The 14,039-nt window shown below is 45.5% G+C and overlaps 1 protein-coding gene across 1 annotated transcript; it reads left to right on the top strand.

Moving 5' to 3' along the window:
- Positions 1-3,310: 3,310 nt before the first annotated feature.
- On the top strand, positions 3,311-13,846 carry hoxb8a (homeobox B8a; the record flags this gene model as incomplete). The annotated part of the gene is made up of 4 exons (XM_084571419.1): positions 3,311-3,453; positions 3,606-3,647; positions 7,821-8,565; positions 13,440-13,846. Exons 3-4 carry the CDS (start codon positions 8,133-8,135, stop codon positions 13,844-13,846), a joined length of 840 nt encoding a protein of 279 aa, XP_084427545.1. The 5' UTR covers positions 3,311-3,453; positions 3,606-3,647; positions 7,821-8,132.
- Between the last annotated feature and the right edge of the window lie 193 nt (positions 13,847-14,039).

Below are 14,039 nucleotides of genomic sequence, written 5' to 3'. Positions count from 1 at the left end.
CCAGAAGGCCCCAGTCTCCTGCTGCATGCAGGCTTCCCTCCAGCCTGAGCTGATTCGCCCGGGCTACATGAGTGTACACCGAGGGGGTGGGGGCGGGAGGTGGTGTTTGCTGTGACACTTGGCACAGTAAATCTAAGAGAATGCCGCGAGCAGGAGCCTCACACAACAACACACATCAGGCTAATACGAGAATGGATTTTTGGTTTTGGAGGCGCATAATCACAGGGGAGACATCACGGTCACGTCTAAAGGAGAGGGGGGGACTGGAGGTGTAGCTACAAAAGTACTCTTTTCAAAGAGTGAGCTCCAGGTATAGTAGAAAGGTTTTTCTGTTCTAGGCACTTATACAAGAAGATCATTTAGATTAACAGCAAGCTCTAAGTACATACAAATCACCGGTGAGACAATTCTATGCATACAAATAAGCCAACATAGTACAACATCAGCAAAAGCCCCGCTTGGTTCCATATATTGCTAATCTAGAGATAGAAAATCAAAACACATTGTCTATCTGTAATAAGATCAAGATTTGTGCATGAATCTGATCTGGATGAGAAGTAATTCATTTTCCATTTAGCCTGTTTTTAATAAAATTCCAAGTGTGCAACTCATTGGTCTGGAGTCAGTTGTTGCAGCTCACGGGTCTGGAGTCACTTGTGGTTATGTTGCTGAAATTGTCACCCAGACGTCACCCACTGCAAGCAAACCACCCACCTCCACCTACTCTGTCTTTCTCTCCTCACTGTGAGAGGAAAAAAAAAAAAATCAAGATTGCCTCATTGTGCAGTGATTTAACTGAGCGCAAAAGTAGGTGCAGGCCTTATCATTTCAGTGATATTTTCAGAAACTAAATGGCCTGCACAAGACGAACCCTGCGCTGCTGCTGGCGAAAGAGGAAAAAAAAAATCATATTTCAACCCTGGCGAACGCGGCCAATCCAATATGTCTTCACTTTATCCTCTCATATTAAAACAGAGTCTACAGATAATAACCGGGCTTCACTGACGCACTCTGAGAGGATGTTAGAGCGCAGCGGGCCCGGAGCAGCTCCACCACCCCACCCGCCCCGTCCCCGCACCACCGAATGAGCTGTTTTACACAGCACAGCTTCTATAATTCATCAAGCAGCGGAGAATATCGTTCATATTCATAAATTTCCTCAAAGAGAGTTATGGTCCCGCTGATGCGAACGGCTGTATGGATCAGATCGCATCAGCCATTCTGGACTCATTAACAGTTGGACGGTGAGCCAAATGCTGCTGGCTGCTCTGCACATGTTACAGCTGCCTCTGACTGGGCAGGGGGAAATAATAATAACATCAAATGCAGAAATGATAGCAGCGTGTGCAGCTGTTTGTGGCAAATAAGTAAAGAAAGAAAAGTTAAAAGAGTAACACCCAAGACATAAGTAATAGAGTGCATGTTAGCAGGGTAGAAAACTGGACGCGGTGCAGCTGCATCTGGCAGGGAAGGAACAAGAACAACTGGAATATTAATATAATAACAATATTAATAATAATACACTTGAATATAAGAACGCGAATGTTACAAAAACTACAAATTTCTAACTAACCGGATCTTTTTTTTCCACAGCAGCCAGTGCTTCTCTGCAGGCATACTTTCAAGAAAAGAAGATTGTAAAATATAAAATAAAGTAAATAAATCACATGCCTAAAGACAAGAATTAACATGTAAACGTGCCCTTGCTTCATAATTAATTAAATTCCAATACATTAAAAAAATAAGATGTTAGGATATAATGTACTAACATTTAATTATTTATTGCTGGCATAATATTTTTTTGATAATGTTAATGTTGTTAACCCTAACCACAACAATAGTATTAATAATTTAAAAATATATATATTCTTAATAATTCAAGAGTCATGCTGACATTTTTTTGAGTTATGATTTTACAACTGTTAATTAATATAAAATAAAATAAACGATTTAAAATACTCATGTTTTTGAAGTAGACGAAGAAGAAGACGGCTAGAAGAAAAAGAAACAGAAGAAGAAATCACGCCCAAAATGTCTGTATTACTCATTTCCCTTGTACAGATTTCTGATTTGTTTGGACCAAATCTCGCCTCTGCCAGCCATGTAGCATTCTCGATTCACATACATCTGCTACAGTAAAAAAAATAAAAAATAATAATAATTAATAAATGACTGGAGCTTCACAGGAAGGATGAGGTTTCCAGCATTTATTTTCTCCTGTAACTGTGAAAACCGCAAGTGGACTCAGAGGTCAGAACAAGCCACGGTTTGTGTCATTAGTTTTATTTTATTTTGCTTTAGGAAAAAAAAAAAAAAAAGTCCGATAATATCTCTCCCTTCGGGCCAGTCATGCTCCGACTGATTTTTCCCCTCCTCTTCCTCTTCGTCTGCTTCGTCTTTCTCACGTCAGTTGTTGTGCTCACTTCCTATTTTCAAACGCGGAAACAAACAGCACGAGAGGAGCAGGATGTGCTGCACGCACCGGGGGTCTCGAGCTCGAGCTCACGGGTAAAAAAAAAAAAAAAAAAAGGAGGGGGGGCTGATGAGGGATGCGGATGCGTTGGAAGAAGCCGCCGCCGCCGCCGCCGCCGACTGTCGTAAAACAGCGAAGAGGAAGACGGAAAAGAAGAGAGAGAGAGAGGGGGAAAGAGGATTCAATGCGGTGCGGCGCAATAAAAGAATATGACGGCTATAAAAGTTTATAGCGTATAAATTTCTGAAGGTTAAGAACTAAACGGCTGTAAAGCAAACACGCCGAGAGAAAGAGGAGAGGGGAGCGAGGAAATGCACACACAGAGAGAGAGAGAGGGGGAGAGAGGAAATATTGGAGGAAAAAAGTTTCAAATCCCCCTGCTCGATAATTTATTTGGAGGTTATAAATGCACTGATAGGAGCTGGGGGCAGGGGGAGAGGGCAAATGTTAGTGTGAACGCCTCAAGTAGGTATTAGCCACGGGCTTAGGAGGAGGCACTTTGAGCGATGGCAGGGCCCGGGGTTTGCTGGGGACATAGCTGAAGATGAAAACGGAGCAGTGCTGCTCTCGTGTTGTAGCAGCCCGGGAAAGAGGACGCGTCTCCTTCCTCCTCCTCCTCCCTTTCTTTTCAGCGTTGGGAGTTTTATGGTTTTGCAGCCGTTTGGCTCTATTGAGGTATTTTTGCAGCGTGCATGTGTGTGTGTGTGTGTGTGTGTTGTCTCCTGACCGACCTCCCTTTGTCTCTCTCAGATGCATCCTTACAACCGGGGCCATAAACTCCCCCCTCGACCACCTCCAAAAAAACACACGCAGACAGCAGACCCCAGCAGACAGGGTGTGCTGTGACCGGGTCTCAGGCTTCTTTTCCGGCCTAAAGGGCACGGCGGGGCCCGGGCTTGGGCTGCACAGCAGGGGGGAGGGAGTCAGAGGAATGTCTTGCAGCATGATGTTGAACCTTCTGTGGAAACATACAAGAATGTGTAGGAAGTTTTTTTTTGCTATAGGGATATAACACTCGTTGCTGCTATGTTCTTACTGAAACACTACTATTATTAGCTAATACTTGAAATCTCGCGCTATTTCCTTTCTCCGTGCTTACGTCGTTCTCACAGCCCTTCTCATATTTCCACAGTGGTGAAAGTGAGGATCTGGGCCGCAGTCTCTTCAGATAATGGTAACAACCGCTTTTTTACAGTCTGTTTACAGCCTGTAATTTAGCAGCCTGCACACACACACACACACACACACTGACACACTCGCACACCAACCAGGCCCCTCCAACATAAAAGCAACGATCATCTGAGGCAATAAAACGGGTCTGCCTGCGCTCAACTGGACTTCCCTGACACAAGAAGAAAGATTTAACTTTTCACTTTTTCACATTTATCAGTATTATTATCTTAAATGTAATGCATATGTATTCATTTATTTATTTATCACAACGGTAAAGGCAGTAAATAAAAATAAATAAAAAAGTGCTAGCTTGCATTTGTATTAGCCTAGTAGTTTGTCTTTAATAATTATGCTAGGGGAAACGTTAGCTATGTTTAAATTTGTATTTATTTATTAATGGAACATAATATATGTTTTTTTTTTTTAAATATCATATTTGTATAATAATAAAATTGCAACGTATAATATAAGAGAAAACGTAACTTAGTCGGCAGTTACGTACAAAATAATACATGCTAAATGCTAAATACCAGGAGCTAATGGTGGTATATAAGCTGTGACATTACAAAATGAAAATAAAATGGAACATTAGCGCAGTCAAGAAATCTCGCGAGAATGTTTACTGCCGTTTATATAGATGAGCAACATAACAAAAGCTTTTTTAAAGCAATGCAGCTCACATGCTATGACCCGAAATTCACCAAATAAAATAATATAAATAATATGTATTTTTGCTGTTATTTAAACTTTGAGTTCTGTGTGAGCTCGAACTCGAGAGGGGAACATAAATAATTTTGCTCTGGGTTTACATCTCTTTGCGCACCTCGCTTAAACATCTACGGTGGCCATTACTAAGTTTAAAGCACAGTTAAAGTCTAGCTAATAGCTTTACATTACTGTTCCAATATTTGCACCTTACAGCACATTAAATGCATTAACAACACAAGGGTTTTCCCTTGATTAGCCCACCTTTCCCTTTCCACTCAGACATCCCCATAGACGGGGATTTCTCGTTCTCTTTCTCTGTTCCACAATTCCCAAATCGGCCCTCAAACTGGGCTTCCGATTACTACGCGCAGTTGTATTTTAAAGTATCTTATTTAGCTTTATGTGCGGATTTAAATAGAACCATAAAGCCGCATTATATAGCCTGCTATAATCTCTCCCCCTCTGGCTGTACTGCAACTAGCCGCTTGATGGCGCTCTTGCTCCACCGATAACTCAGGGCTCGCCTGCAGCTTGGCTTGCTTTCATGTGCTTTCTGTATGCGCAGGGGCTCCTTTAAGGGGGAGAACTCGACCTCTTCCCTGTTCTCGCATTTTGAAGGGGGTATTTTTTTTTTTTAAGAAGAACTGAGGCGATTATGTCACTTTCTAACTCTGCTTTAGAACATCCTGAAGCAGCTGTAGGTCGTGTTCACACCGTGGCTGTAAAGGAAGGGTTGCGGCCTTTGGAAAACAACAAGCCATAGGCATGCAGGATACTATAGGCTGCCAGGAAGCCTTTATTTTTCCCGGTGCAAAAATCACACGAAGGACGCACGCACCTTGACACCTTTTCTGACTCTGTTTGATATTCAGGCTTGTATGGGTGCAGGGAGTGCATATGCGGATGTGGGTGCTTGTGTACTGGGAGCCGGGAAATATTTCCATCTCAGGTAAAAAGCGAACGTGGGATGCAGGGAGGCCTTTAACGCATTCTCTCGGACTCTGTGCGGCTCTGACGCAAAGGATGCACAAGGTGCAAATGCTGAAAACCAGTTCCCGGGGTTTCTTTTTGCTCCAAACACATTGTGGTGAGGGTGAACGCAGAGGTTTACGTCTCCAATGAGCACGAGGCCGCAGGTGTGTGTGCGTATTCTCCAAGAATGGCACAAAAACCGCCCTCTTATTGAGTGGCCTGACTTTGACAGCATGGGGAGATTGCGAGGACACTTGAAACTGTGACATTTTTTTTTTTCTTTTCGCGCCCCACGCAGACAGCATCTCATAAGCAAACTCTTTATTGGAAATGTAAAACAAGGCGGAGGAGTGGCGTTTCAATAAGACCATATTCTGGGTAATAAATCGGAAAAAATACTGCCGCAATTACCCCTCAGAAAGCCGAGCGTACAATCAACTGATTTAACGCAACCGAGTCTGTAATTCAAGCCGGCGCTGGCAACATTCGGGCCTCTGGTGTCAGTGCTGCAAAATCTAAATAAATTAAATTCTTGTAATGGCATTTTCTTTTTTTAATTTGACTGATGTGAGCGCGCACCAGACGCGAAAATATCAAAACAAATGAAGTAATGGCTCCAAATTATATTGCAGAATCAGAAGATGGAGTCTCCCTTCCGACGCCTGCCTGGTGGAATCTCCATCACAAGTTCCTCGCATCAGATTGATTCTAGGAAATTAGATAAAAGTAGAAATAACTCCACTGTCGAGTCCATCCCCTTTTTTTTTTTTTTCTTTTTGATAATCGTTGCACTTTAGGCAATCTTGCTTTTTTACGAGCGCTGGCTGTTCTGCGAGGACGAGCTTAACCTTTCCACAACTTATTGCTCGTTAGAATAACACCCCCTTTACCTGAGCTCACACTACTCAGATAGGACGGCCTTATAGAAACTGATAATTAAATACAAAGATGAGGCTCCCACCTCCCTTCTATTTTCCCTTTTTTTGTTTCTCTGCTGCACGGACGTAAACAAGAACACACTGCCCCCTCCGCTTTATGGAGCTTTACAGTTTGTTAAAGCGTTTACAGCCACTTTTCTCGGAGCCTATTACCCTCTCCGGTCCTCCTTACATGTTTATGGAGATCATATTTATAAGAGCGGGGCTATGCGATGGTCAGAAAGCACGCTCTCGGAGCTTGTTTATCCTCTGACCAAGCCGCAGTAGCAGTCGGGAATGGGAACGGGAGGCAGGGAAGGCTCCGACAACTGGTTTTAAAACCTCAATTACATTTATAGGCGACGACTTGTTAAAACCGATACCAATTAGGGAGCACTAGCCCTCCACTCTCTCTCTCTCACACACACACACACACACACACTCACTCACTCTCTCTCTCTCCTCCGGTTTGAGTTAACCTCTCTCGCCCGGGCTCCCTGACATTTTCGAGCCTCATTCACTTCGTCCCCCCTTTTTGCAGCCGCGTTCCTTTAAGGATTCAGAAACGGGGAAAGAGCAATGAATGAGACAGATGTTCTAAACTGTGCATTGTAATACGCGCACGCACAAACACGCGCACCATCGCCACCATCTCAACCTCAATCTCAGCCTCAAAGAACAACAAAAAAAAAACAACAACAGCTTTTTCTGGTTGCTTTCTTGGAAAAGGTGCATGTGATCAGATGCAAAGCAGCAGACTACTCATCAACAAACACACACACACACAGCTCCTCATCCTCACTTCTTGTTTGATGCTACACCCAGACTATCCTCTTCCACCCCCCCCCCTTCCCTCCCTCCCTCTTCTTCTTCTCTTTCTTCCTCTCACTCCATTCGCACTATCACAGCCACACGGAGCTCCTCGACTCGACGCCAGGACAACCATCATCTAGACTTACAAAAAAAAAAAAAAAGAAGGAAAAAGTGCAAAAGACCCCGTGTGTTTGTGTGTGTGGGGGTGGGTGGGTGCGCGTGCGTGCCCGCCGTCGTGCACGCGCGTCGGTGTAGCCTACGTAGAAAAGCCAATGGGATGAAGAGCTGATAATAGATGCAAATTATCCCTGAAACCGAACACACACACACACACACACTGAGGCCGGGAGGAGAGAAAGGGAGAGAGAGAGAGAGAGGGCGAGAGAGAGAGGGTGCGCGCGAAAGAGAGCAAGAAAGGGGCGAGGGAGAGAGAGAGAGAGAGAGGGAGAGAGAGAGGGAGAAAAAATGAAACAACTCATTTGCAGAGGAGTAAATCACGGAAAACTCGTTTGAGATCGCGACAGGGCTCCCGCTTATACAGCTCTAACACCGGAATTGTGATGCGCACGAGCACTTCCTCCTTCTCCGCTTCTCCCTCTTCTTCTTCTTCTTCTCCTTCCTATTCCTCTTCCTCTTCTTGTTGTTCGCCGGAGATTTTATGGAATCGGTGTGATTGTTTTTATTGTTGTCGCTGCTGCTGCTGTCGTCGCGGTGGTGGCCGTTACTGCTCTGGCTGGCTGCCGTCACCCTTCCTCACACCGCAGCCGGTTCGTCTGTTGTGGCCGTGAGGGGGAGAGAGGAGGAAAAAAAAAAGAAAAGAGAGAGAAAAGAAAGAGCCCACAACAACGGTCACCGACACCGGCGGCAGACCTGCCTCACTCTCCCTCCCCTCCGTACCTCTCCTGTGTCGGTGTGTCTCTGCCTCAGACAGAAGAAGCAGGAAAAAGAAAAAATAGTAAAGTGAGAAAACACAGCTGAAAGCCGCCGGTCGCTTCCTCCAGCCTCACTCTGACTCTGCCGAGCCGAACACAAACTGAAACAGCATCAAAACAATAACACAAAAAAAAAAAAAAAAGATGAGTTCATATTTCGTCAACTCGCTCTTCTCTAAATATAAAAGCGGAGACTCGTTACGTCCGAACTACTATGAGTGCGGTTTCGCGCAGGACCTGGCCGGCAGCCGGCCCACTGTGGTGTACGGCCCGGGCTCCGGCGCCACCTTCCAGCACGCTCCGCAGATCCAGGATTTCTACCACCACAGCGCCTCCACGCTGCCCAGCAACCCCTACCAGCAGAGCCCCTGCGCTGTCACATGCCACGGCGAGCCTGGGAACTTCTACGGATACGACGCCCTGCAGCGGCAGACGCTTTTTGGAACCCAGGACGCGGATCTGGTCCAGTACAGCGACTGTAAGCTGGGAGGCGCGCCGGGACTCGGCGGCGAGGACGCAGAAGGGACCCAGCAGAGCCCCTCGCCGACGCAGCTGTTCCCGTGGATGAGGCCGCAAGGTGAGGAAACGGAAAGCCTGCCGTGCAAATGCTGTTTTTTTTTTGTGCTATCTTTGCGTGTTGCTCAAAGCATATTGCGGCTACAAGTCTACAAGGTAGGTAGAGTGTCCGCTGCAGGAGCAACGGTGCTGCTTCCTCACGAGGAGAGGGCAGAATGTGTTGACACACGGGCAGGAAACAGCGGGAGAAAGTTGGGAAAAGTGGGGTTTTAAAGCAGCAATTTAGGGAGGGCAATTAGAACTTCCTGCGTTCAAAGCGGGAGACAAAAGCATGTTTATGGTTTTATTGGCAGCGCCACAACTTGTGAATGACTTTAGGGTCGAATTGCCCCGGCCATATACTGAGAGAATGGACGGGGAGAGTGAAAGCACGGAGGGAGAAGGAGAGACCGAGGAAAACAGACGAAAATAGGCAAGAGACGGTGGCGTGTAAGGGGGGTAGGCGGGAGGGAACTGAACCTCAGAGACCTCTTCATGAGAACCCCCCTTTCAGGAAAAAAAAAAAAAAAGAGAGAAAAAAATGAGAAACCCCTGCTCGGAGCAGATGGGAAAGAGTTGGAGGTGGTTGTTTCCAGCCAAACAGACTCATTTTAGACATGCAGCTCTGACCCGGTTCAACTTTTACAGTTTTTTTTTACGACTTGCCTGAGGTCTGAGGGATTATTCGGCTACACGGTTCCACAAAGAGTTGAAGCAGACGGCAGTGTGTGTGAGGAGGATAAAGGGACTATTTTTCACAGCGTGTGTGCGTGTGTGTGTGTGTGTGTGTGATCTGAGACCACAGACCTGTCTTATCCTCTGACTGAAACATCAGAATCCTCCACCAAGTGATGTCCTTGTGGTTAAGACTGACGCTGCTCTCTCTCTCTCTCTCTCTGTTTGTATGTGTTGTGTGTGACCACCTAGTTGTCTTTGTGTGTGTGTGTGTTTTTTCGGTGGCAAAGGCCGCCTGAGAATATGGATCAGGTTCATTTCAATCAGATTATAAATCGCACGAGAGAATAAAACGTGTGATTTTAAAAACAAAACATATTTGCTGTAGGGGGAAGCAGGGTTTGTAATTGATGGCTTAGAGCAAAAACACCACAATAAGACTGATTATGCAAGAAGGCATGTTTTTGTGTTCGAGGGACATAGAGAGAAAGAGAGAGAGAAAGAGAGCAGTGAATGGATTGGCATGTATAGTAGCCTATTTTGCTTGAGCCCATATTTCTTCGGCTGTGCTGCTGCTGCTGTGTGAGTGTGTTTGTGTGTGTGTGTGTGTGTGTGTGTGTGTGTGAGTGTGAGTGTGAGAGGGAGAGAGAGAGAGAGAGAGGAGAGCGAGATTTTATTTTATTGCTCGTGCTCTCAATTGTGTTTTTAAAGTGGGCCTCCAGACGGGTTGTGCACTTCAAGATTATTATCATAAAATATAAAAAAAATAATAAATTTTAAAGACAACTCATAGTTGTATACAACAACGACGACGACAACTGCTCCCTCCATCCAGCCTTGTGGCTCATACGTTTTACGCACTTCGAGAAATAGTGGCAATAATCACATTTACGCACGATTTGTAAACTAGGTCTTTTTCATCCATCATTTACATCTTTAAAGCCAAAGCTTATCCATGTGTTCCTAGAAAATCACTGCTCCAGCCGTGAGTCACCACAACAACCCCCTGCTTTAAATAAAAGCGTACACACTCGTGCGCTCGGCTCAAGCCGACCTCATCATCATTTAGACCTCCTTTTGCCAACGCTGACAACGATTAGCAGCAGGATGAATAGTTTTAAAACACTATATACTTGTCCGCTGTGACAGCGCGTCGGCCCGGGCTCCTCTGATCATGCGGGGGTTTGAGAAATTAGAGTCAAAACAGGAAACCGAGCTTGCCAGGCCGCGCTGCTAAGTGCCCGAGACTGCTCTGCGTGCGCGCGAAGTTACAGCCAATACACGGTTTTGATTGCGTATTATCGTTTCTCGGTGCGAGGATTTATTGGTTAGGCTGCAGCTGAATAAAGGCGGACGTGTCTTTTTTTTTTTTTTTTTTTTTCTTTGTGGGTGAAACTGGAGGACGGAGCGCAGCGGCGCCTACCTCGGAAATTTCCCTTTAACGAGGGGGCATAATTTGCAATTTGTATTTTAAAGAGAGATATCGCCTCCTCCACACCTCCGCACCTTTTTATGTCAGAGTCTCCTCGCCGAAGGGGTGAGGGGGTGGGTCTCTCTCGCTCGCTGAATTCGCCTGGAAATACTTCCAAGCTCCCAAACAGGAGGCTTAATATCCTAGTTTGACTCCAAGCTCGTGAATATCACTTTTACGACTTCACCCTTGTGGTTGGAAGTCTTGATAAATCATTTTCTCTGTACGACCTTAAACATGGAGAGAAAAAAAAAGGAGAATAGAAATGTGATTAGGCCGCGAATGAATGTGGGCTACTCTGTATGTCTAATGGTATTAGTTCCTTTTGCCCCGGCTCTCACTGGCATCTGCTGTCCAATGGAAACCTCCCTTCTCCTTCCTCCAAATGTCAACTGCCAACTGCAATGCATTTGTTTAGTGCTTATTTAATTGGCGTTGTAAAGGTTCCATGCGTAAAGGGGTCTAAAAATGTTTCATTATCAGACTTGTATCATCTTCTCACTTCACAAAGCATGCTCAAACTAAAACAAAAAAAATGACATTAATCATAAGAAACAGGCTTTATTCCTTAAAATTGTCTGCACGCAAAAGGCGTGGCGTGTCTCAAGTCAGCCTGACTCAGCAAAGGGTCGGGGGTTAAATTCCCCACGCATGTAGCTCCGTCACACGGCTTTTGGATCAAAGCGTCACTGCTGTTATTTTATCCAGGAAAGTGTTTTCCCATTTCCCCTTAATTCACGGCTGGTGACAGCAGTGAATGTGGCGCCCGCTACTCTTTAGAAGGCCCCTGCAGCACGAAATCACGGCGCCAGTCCTGTGACGGATAACACATACAAGACATTTAGATCACCTACAAGACCGCGCGCTTCCAGAAAGACTCTCCTGTCCCCCGTCTACCGGCCGCCCTATAAAGCAGCCCTGTGCCCACGCATGCTGCACTTTCTTAAGACAACCTGTAGGACTTAGGTTGCTGGTGGGTCTACTGTATAATGCTTCAACCCTTTACCTGCAGGCTCTCCAGCTTAATATAATATGAGCAGAGCAGATAGACTACACAAGACTTCTATGTGATTACAGCGGTAAATACTCCTCCATCAAACTCACTGCCCTCTTCTTTAATTTAATCCTGAAACTTTACTGCCCAGGAGAGAGGGCGTGTTTGTGTGTGTGTGTGCTTGGACCTCCGAGGTCTGCACTCACAGATAGCTCCAAAGAGACTCCAAAGTCCTCTGGTGATTAGACGCTTAGACGAAGAGGAAGAAAAAGAATAAAGATTTTACTCCTGACATATTTGATTTCTGCCACGTGTTCCCATCCCCCCTTTTTAGGGTTATGAACACTAATCAAAGCTAAACTCGCAAAAGTTGAATTTCCCCTCAGATCAGGTGATTTAGAAGGAGCAGTTTTAACGTGGAAGCTTTTATGGTCACCGGCATATTTTGTCCATGGCGCATCGCTCGTTTTTTTATTTTTTATTTTCTTATTTTTATGGCACAGTAATGGAAATATCATCACTTACACAAATGTGCTTTTTGTATAAACTGTGGGGAGTTTGCTGCCAGGATTTCGTGTTTTTTTTTTTTTTTTTTTTTATTTGCCCACTTCATACAGAAACAACTTCTCTTTTATTAGCAGTGGAAATATGTATTCTGAATTTGTATGTCAGGGTGGAAAGTAGTACATGTTTATGTTATTTGAACGCGCACTGAACACTTTGACGGAATAATTTATCCCAGGGCATCATCTATGTGTCCTGGCCTGGTTCATGTTGCGCAGGTGATATGGCCAATGTCTCCAAAGCCTGAAAACACAATATCTGACCTTGTTAAGTATTTATACTTTTGATATTGAGTCTGTGCAGCGTGTTCTCTCATGGCTCGCTTCCTGCGCTCCGCAAGGCTGAGATGAAGTAAAAAGCAGAGTTAATGATTACACCGACGGTTTCCAGAAATAACTTGTTTTGTGCTTTAATTAAAAGTTCGCCAGAAGAGGCAACATTTTAATCTCTGCTCTGATCTTTGCTGTGAGGGATCATTTATTATTATTTTTTTTTTCCCCCCACCAGTTTTTTAAATCGTTTACGGGGTATTTATAGCATTAAATATTCATGCGCACTCCTGCGAGCGTTATATAAGGGGTTTTATAATGACTGCAGTAACGGTGCAGCAGACTTCCTGATGGATTGAAAGAGTTCTCCTTGTTGTGTGGCCCTTTTAACTTGTCCCTGCATGACTATCGCATGATCCCACGCATGCACTGGACTTCTTTCCTTTTTAGTTGCCCTTCGAACATGAATCGGGGACAACGCTAATGTGTGCATGGGAAAATTGCGTCGTTGCCTGCGCGTCTGTTTATTGTGGGATCACCCTGCGCAGTGCGTGGTTAAATGTTCAACCGCGGAACAAAGGAATTTATTGGCACTCTGTGTCACCGGTTACTTTGATAAAATGACTTCCTCTTAAGCAATTTTGCAAAGTATGAATGTGTAAATGTTTGATTTAGTTTGATGGATACTGATTTTTTTTTTTCTATTTTGGTCAGTTAAAATAAGTCAAACAAGTATGGAAGTGTCACTTTGAGTACTTCTTTGGTGACATTCGTGCCTTCTTAAAACTATTAAAGATCCTACATTTAATCAAGAGCAGGTTTGTTTGTTTTTATGCAAGGTGTTAATAAAGAATGGCTCTAATAAACGCACTTTTCTCTCCCCCGTGTCTTCCCTCTCCTCACCCCTCAAACCTCCCCCCCAGTAGCTGCGGGAAGGAGGCGTGGCCGACAGACCTACAGCCGCTACCAGACCCTGGAGCTGGAGAAGGAGTTCCTCTTCAACCCTTACCTGACCCGGAAACGCCGGATCGAGGTGTCGCACGCGTTGGCGCTGACTGAGCGCCAGGTCAAGATCTGGTTCCAGAACCGGAGGATGAAGTGGAAGAAGGAGAACAACAAGGACAAGTTCCCCAGCAGCAAGAGCGAGCAGGAGGCGGTGGAGAGGGAGAGGAGGGAGAAGGAGCTGCGGGAGGGCACCGGGAGCGATTCCGGTGGAGGCGGCGGGGAAGGAGGAGGTGGCGGAGGAGGCTCGGTGGCGGTGGCGGGCACGGCGGGGTCACAGGCCGCCGTGAGTGAGGATTGCTGCGAGAAAACCCACAAGCAAATGTAGGGGAAGGAGAGAGAGAGAGGTGGAATTAAGGGAGGATGAAGGGTGAGAGACGCGGCGAGGTGGGTGTAAATGTTGGACAGGATGGGGTGGGGTGGGAGAGGGTGGGATTGGGCTGGTTTTTGTCTAAACTGAGGCCATTGGACTGCCCCTGCTGTCTCCACGATTCAATCGATGGAAGGGAACTTGAGTTTCC

The sequence above is a fragment of the Chelon labrosus genome (assembly GCF_963514085.1).
Source record: "Chelon labrosus genome assembly, chromosome: 21".
Classification (NCBI taxonomy): domain Eukaryota; kingdom Metazoa; phylum Chordata; class Actinopteri; order Mugiliformes; family Mugilidae; genus Chelon; species Chelon labrosus.
This window is presented reverse-complemented; position numbering and strand designations above follow the sequence as displayed.